This window comes from Chanodichthys erythropterus, chromosome 12, assembly GCF_024489055.1.
Source record: "Chanodichthys erythropterus isolate Z2021 chromosome 12, ASM2448905v1, whole genome shotgun sequence".
In the NCBI taxonomy this organism is placed as follows: Eukaryota; Metazoa; Chordata; class Actinopteri; order Cypriniformes; family Xenocyprididae; genus Chanodichthys; species Chanodichthys erythropterus.
This window is the reverse complement of record NC_090232.1, coordinates 17,335,746-17,341,506: the sequence shown is the minus strand read 5'-3', so window position 1 is coordinate 17,341,506 and position 5,761 is coordinate 17,335,746. Positions and strand designations below refer to the sequence as shown.

General features: G+C 38.4%; 1 protein-coding gene across 2 annotated transcripts; it reads right to left on the bottom strand.

Moving 5' to 3' along the window:
• Window positions 1-1,899: 1,899 nt before the first annotated feature.
• On the bottom strand, window positions 1,900-4,706 carry clrn2 (clarin 2). 2 transcript variants are annotated; one of them, XM_067405385.1, is made up of 3 exons: window positions 4,454-4,706; window positions 2,311-2,494; window positions 1,900-2,158 (listed from the first exon to the last, which is right to left on the bottom strand). In XM_067405385.1, the coding sequence occupies exons 1-3, from the start codon at window positions 4,704-4,706 to the stop codon at window positions 1,900-1,902; spliced, it is 696 nt and encodes a 231-aa protein (XP_067261486.1). The 2 variants fall into 2 exon arrangements, with proteins under 2 accessions (XP_067261486.1, XP_067261484.1); XM_067405383.1 differs by having other exon boundaries at window positions 1,900-2,168; window positions 2,315-2,494.
• Between the last annotated feature and the right edge of the window lie 1,055 nt (window positions 4,707-5,761).

Here is a 5,761-nt window from a genome sequence, read left to right as displayed (position 1 = left end):
CAGGCCAATCAGCATGTGCCGAAGATCTTCTATGCTGACTGCGGGTGTTGCCGAACACAAGGCCGAGCTGCCGTGGAGACATTGTTCCAGGGATTAATGGTATGGTCGTGCACCTGGATATATTTCATTGGATCCATCGTTTTGATGCGTTTTTAACTCTGTCACCGATGAAGGCATGGCCAGCTCCTACGTCAACATCGCACACATGCATCATGGTGCTCACGTGAACTGAGCTGGCGTTCTGACTTAGAACCGGAAGCACTGCACTGTGTTTACTACATGAACAGCGTAGGAGACTGACATGGAAGAGAAGAAATTGTTGAATAAAGTCGTTATTTGGTTTGTTTTTTTTGCGCACAAAATGTATTCCCGTCACTTCATAACATTAAGGTTGAAACACAGTAGACACATGGACTATTTTAATGATGTCTTTACCACTTTTCTGGGCTTTGAAAGTGGAAATTATATTGCAATATATCAGAGGCCAGAAAGCTCACGGATTTCATCAAAAAAAAAAAAAAATAATAATTTGTGTTCCGAAGATGAACGACGATCTTATGGATTTGGAAAGATATGAGGGTGAGTAATTAATGAAATAATCTTCATTTAAACTAATCCTTTAACTATACAGTATTCCTCAGGAGATCCTTGAGGTCACATTATACCCAAAAATTCTTCATACAGTGGACTACCAGTAAAATTGATAAAAATGTGGAACCAAAAATAATTCAGACACTTTGACCTGACCATGTTTAGCTTAAGTGTTATCTGACATAATTAAGATTAATATTTTCGGACACAGTTTAACTCTGAGATCTTGTCATATTTTATTACCATTTTTTAAACTATAGTGAATAAACTGTATTAATGAATGAAATGTTCAAGTTGTCTGAATACATTTTGGTTTGATTGTATCTTATTTGAAATATTTTAAATAATCATAGCATTATCCTACTGAAATGCATCAATCACCATCTTAGCTTTATTATAATTGAACTAAGTTTAAAACAGAATGTCATTAAAGCCTTTGTTTCGTTCACAGAATTATAGGGCAAGGTTTACTAAATTCATTTGAGTAACAAAGGCTTCAACATGTGATATTATTGTTTCCATTAATTTTATTGATTTAGAATGTTAATATTACGAAACAAAAATTTAACTTTTGCTTGGACTTGGGCTGCTAATCACATTTAAGTCTTATTGCAAAAACTAATTGGCACTGAAAGTGAAAAAACAATATGTTTTATTATTAAAGAAACAGTATTATTTCTTTTTTAATTATAAGCCCTGTCCATATACTGCAGTTTGAACAGAAACAAATCATTCATGTACATAAGTTGGTGAATAATTCTATTGCTTATTAATAGACAAAGGTATCAAATCAGTGCTCAGAAACGTAAGTTTTCAGTGTTTAATTTGGGATCTCACCTATAGGTGACTGTTGTGATATTGGATGTTTAGCATGTTTAGAGTTTGTCATTGCCAAAAAGGGAACATTTTAAATGTGAAGCTTATTGACTCGTAAATGAGTTATATCTTAACATGGTAATGCCTTATAACATATTTCTCAGTAGTTCTAAAATAAAAAGTGAGATAACATTCATATTTAACTTGTTGGTGGTAAAATACATAACCAATGTCACATTTCAGTTTGAAAGCCCTGCAGTTGACCATGTCAGTTAAACAACATTTTTCTGTCCTCCACAAAAAGAGAAGCGATTTTCTTTTTACTTATTTGCCAAAAAATAAGCTAAAACCCCGTGGTCCGTAGTCAAAAATCACCTCATATAAATCACCTCAGGTTCAGTAGATATTGGGTCACATGAACATCCTGTTTGGCTTATCTGAACAGTTTTCTCTCTGACCCTGCAGTCAAACCTTTCAGCTCGTTCTTGTTCTTTAGTAGAGGAAGTCTTCTCCAGTGGCTGAGGGTTCCTCTGGTTTCTTAGTCTGTATTTTAGGCAGATGTATTTTACTGGAGGCTACTACAAGAATGTTAGCTCCGTGTGTTACAGAGCTGGCAACGCACAACCAGAAGGAGAAACCAAGATTCTCCTCACGGATCACAAGGGTAAAAAGGCTCTCACGGTAGTTAGCCACATGTTCCGTGAGCCGATGGCACTGAATTGCTGCAAGGAAACATGCAAAGCCCATTGCACTGAACAGAGCTGTGAGAACATTAAAAAAGAAAGTACATGATTAGAAATTGAAAAAAGTAATGAATCACACTTTGTTAATATTGTTGATTTAGGCTTGATTATCAAAATATGTAGACAGAATATTGTACTTTAGATTTTTTGTTATGTTGACTTACCTGCAATGAAATTCCAGATGTAGAGGCCAAAAGGTCCTTTGATAGATTGATAAGGAACTTTTCTGGCATTATATATACAGAAAGCTAAACTGACCACTGCAAAGCCAATAGCAATGAGAAGAAAGAAGATAATGATCATGTGAAGACCACTGTTGATTTTTTTAATGAGCTTTGGGAAAACTGCAGAATTTGTGAGAAAGAGAGAGACAAAGATCAGGATTCACAAAATTGGATTTATACTTGATCTATATATCTATTATCTAATTATCTATTTGTCTGTCTAACAAATGATCTATCTATTTAGATGCTGGTCATATAATTAGAATATCATCAAAAAGTTGATTTATTTCACTAATTCCATTCAAAAAGTTAAACTTGTATTTTATATTCATTCATTACACACAGACTGATACATTTCAAATGTTTATTTCTTTTAATTTTGATGATTATAACTGACAACTAAGGAAAATCCCAAATTCAGTATCTCAGAAAATTAGAATATTGTGAAAAGGTTCAATATTGAAGACACCTGGTGCCACACTCTTATCAGCTAATTAACTCAATACACCTGCAAAGGCCTTTAAATGGTCTCTCAGTCTAGTTCTGTAGGCTACACAATCATGGGGAAGACTGCTGACTTGACAGTTGTCCAAAAGACGACCATTGACACCTTGCACAAGGAGAGCAAGACACAAAAGGTCATTGCAAAAGAGGCTGGCTGTTCACAGAGCTCTGTGTCCAAGCACATTAATAGAGAGGCGAAGGGAAGGAAAAGATGTGGTAGAAAAAAAGTGTACAAGCAATAGGGATAACCGCACCCTGGAGAGGATTGTGAAACAAAACCCATTCAAAAATGTGGGGGAGATTCACAAAGAGTGGACTGCAGCTGGAGTCAGTGCTTCAAGAACCACTACGCACAGACGTATGCAAGACATGGGTTTCAGCTGTCGCATTCCTTGTGTCAAGCCACTCTTGAACAACAGACAGCGTCAGAAGCGGCTAAAGACAAAAAGGACTGGACTGCTGCTGAGTGGTCCAAAGTTATATTCTCTGATGAAAGTAAATTTTGCATTTCCTTTGGAAATCAGGGTCCCAGAGTCTGGAGGAAGAGAGGAGAGGCACACAATCCATGTTGCTTGAGGTCCAGTGTAAAGTTTCCACAGTCAGTGATGGTTTGGGGTGCCATGTTATCTGCTGGTGTTGGTCCACTGTGTTTTCTGAGGTCCAAGGTCAACGCAGCCGTATACCAGGAAGTTTTAGCATTTCATGCTTCCTGCTGCTGACCAACTTTATGGAGATGCAGATTTCATTTTCCAACAGGACTTGGCACCTGCACACAGTGCCAAAGCTACCAGTACCTGGTTTAAGGATCATGGTATCCCTGTTCTTAATTGGCCAGCAAACTCGCCTGACCTTAACCCCATAGAAAATCTATGTGGTATTGTGAAGAGGAAGATGCGATATGCCAGACCCAACAATGCAGAAGAGCTGAAGGCCACTATCAGAGCAACCTGGGCTCTCATAACACCTGAGCAGTGCCACAGACTGATCGACTCCATGCCACGCCGCATTGCTGCAGTAATTCAGGCAAAAGGAGCCCCAACTAAGTATTGAGTGCTGTACATGCTCATACTTTTAATGTTCATACTTTTCAGTTGGCCAAGATTTCTAATAATCCTTTCTTTGTATTGGTCTTTAGTAATATTCTAATTTTCTAAGATACTGAATTTGGGATTTTCCTTAGTTGTCAGTTATAATCATCAAAATTAAAAGAAATAAACATTTGAAATATATCAGTCTGTGTAATGAATGAATATAATATACAAGTTTCACTTTTTGAATGGAATTAGTGAAATAAATCAACTTTTTGATGATATTCTAATTATATGACCAGCACCTGTACATAAATAAATGAATTCATACAAGTGCTTTATAAAGAAATGGAAGGTTAAATGTATAACGACAAGACAATAACATCAACAAAACAACACTATAGAGATAAAAACAAAATTCAAAGACCTGCTCTAATAATAAGCCATACAACAAATAAATGTGATTCATTATGATATGGGCACAGAACTTGTATGTTTTATAAGAAGGGAATATAACATCAATCAATCAACGCGTTAGTGCCCTTACTGTATATTTTGGAGCGGCGGATGCCGAGCCCACATCTCCGTGTTTTCCCGCCCTGAAAGAGGCCGTAGTAAATGTGTCCCGTGAACTGCTCGAGCTCTGGATTAGATGCGTTCACCAGATCTACTCCTGTCTGACACAGTGTGGTTCCGGTGACCCAGCGCTCGGTGGACAGTGCCACGACCAGAAGTACCACAGAACCGATGCTGAGTATAGAAGCGAAGGAGAACACGATCTGTTTCCAGAGAGTTGGCATTTCACTAACCCCATTCCTCCAATAAAAAAGCAAGACGCAAAGTAACACGACTCCGTGAGGCGTCCGCCTCTCTCCGCTGCTGCGCGAGCCAACTCTGCTGTAACGTACGAAGTTAAAAATTTCACGCAAATAGCCTACCGATTTGCAGCATATTTGCTGTAAGTGAGCACCTGTAAAAACTAAAACACTCAACTGAAGGAACGCGATAGGGAAAGAGCAGGAAACCAGATATAAAGCGGTCAGATGGATCTCCTTTACCACCTAACGAAACCTTATACAGTTTACTTGCCTTCGCTTGGCTTGGTTGCCAGAGGTGCTCGCGCACGCGCGCGCGCACACAGAGTGTGGGAATTATTACGGGTTATAATTTTAGCGGCGACAATTGTTTCAACCAACGCAAGCGAACCGTCAAATCTTGTGCTCGCACACGTTAATCAACCTGCTGTAAAAAGGATTTTTATTGGATGTCCTTTGCTATAACAGTTAATCAAATTGCGATGGCTCCCTTACATTAAAATCTAATAGGTCATAGAAACGGCTGATTCAAAACATTAAATGTCAGTTCAGCCAAGACTCTACTCGGTCACTGAGCATTGCAATGAATTAAGAAAAGGGAGGGTTTCATAGGAAAGTCACTGCAATTGGACAGAAGTAAATGGGCTAATGACTTGAAATATTAACCTCCATCGTTATTTGTTTTATTTGGTGCAGAATTCGGGGTCCCATAAAAGAACCAAGCCTTTACTTTGTCAGTTGGAACAGTCTTAAACAGGCTTCAGCACCATGGACAGCAGTCTCGCCAGTCTTCTTTGTTTCAGCACCATGGACAGCTCAACTCGCTCAAGAGCTCTATGGTGCCCTGTAAACAGTGCTGAACTCCGCCGCTAGAGGGAGATCTCTTACCGTTTCATTGAGCTGAGCTCTGTGCCATTCAGTTAAAGTGCCCCTATTGTGGCATTTAAAATGTTCCTGTTTTTGTTTTGTTAGTCCCCAACAACAGTGTTACATGCATGCAAGGTCAAAAAACACTTTAATTGTCTTATAATATGCATTTA

Bases quoted from the DNA above. Each gene is read 5' to 3' on its own strand.
- clrn2 (XM_067405383.1), bottom strand. From the start codon at position 4,706: ATGCCAACTCTCTGGAAACAGATCGTGTTCTCCTTCGCTTCTATACTC. The intron at 2,495-4,453 runs GTAAGGGCACTA...CAAATTCTGCAG, and splicing joins CCGCCGCTCCAAAATATACA to TTTTCCCAAAGCTCATTAAA. The intron at 2,169-2,314 runs GTAAGTCAACAT...ATGTTCTCACAG, and splicing joins CATCTGGAATTTCATTGCAG to CTCTGTTCAGTGCAATGGGC.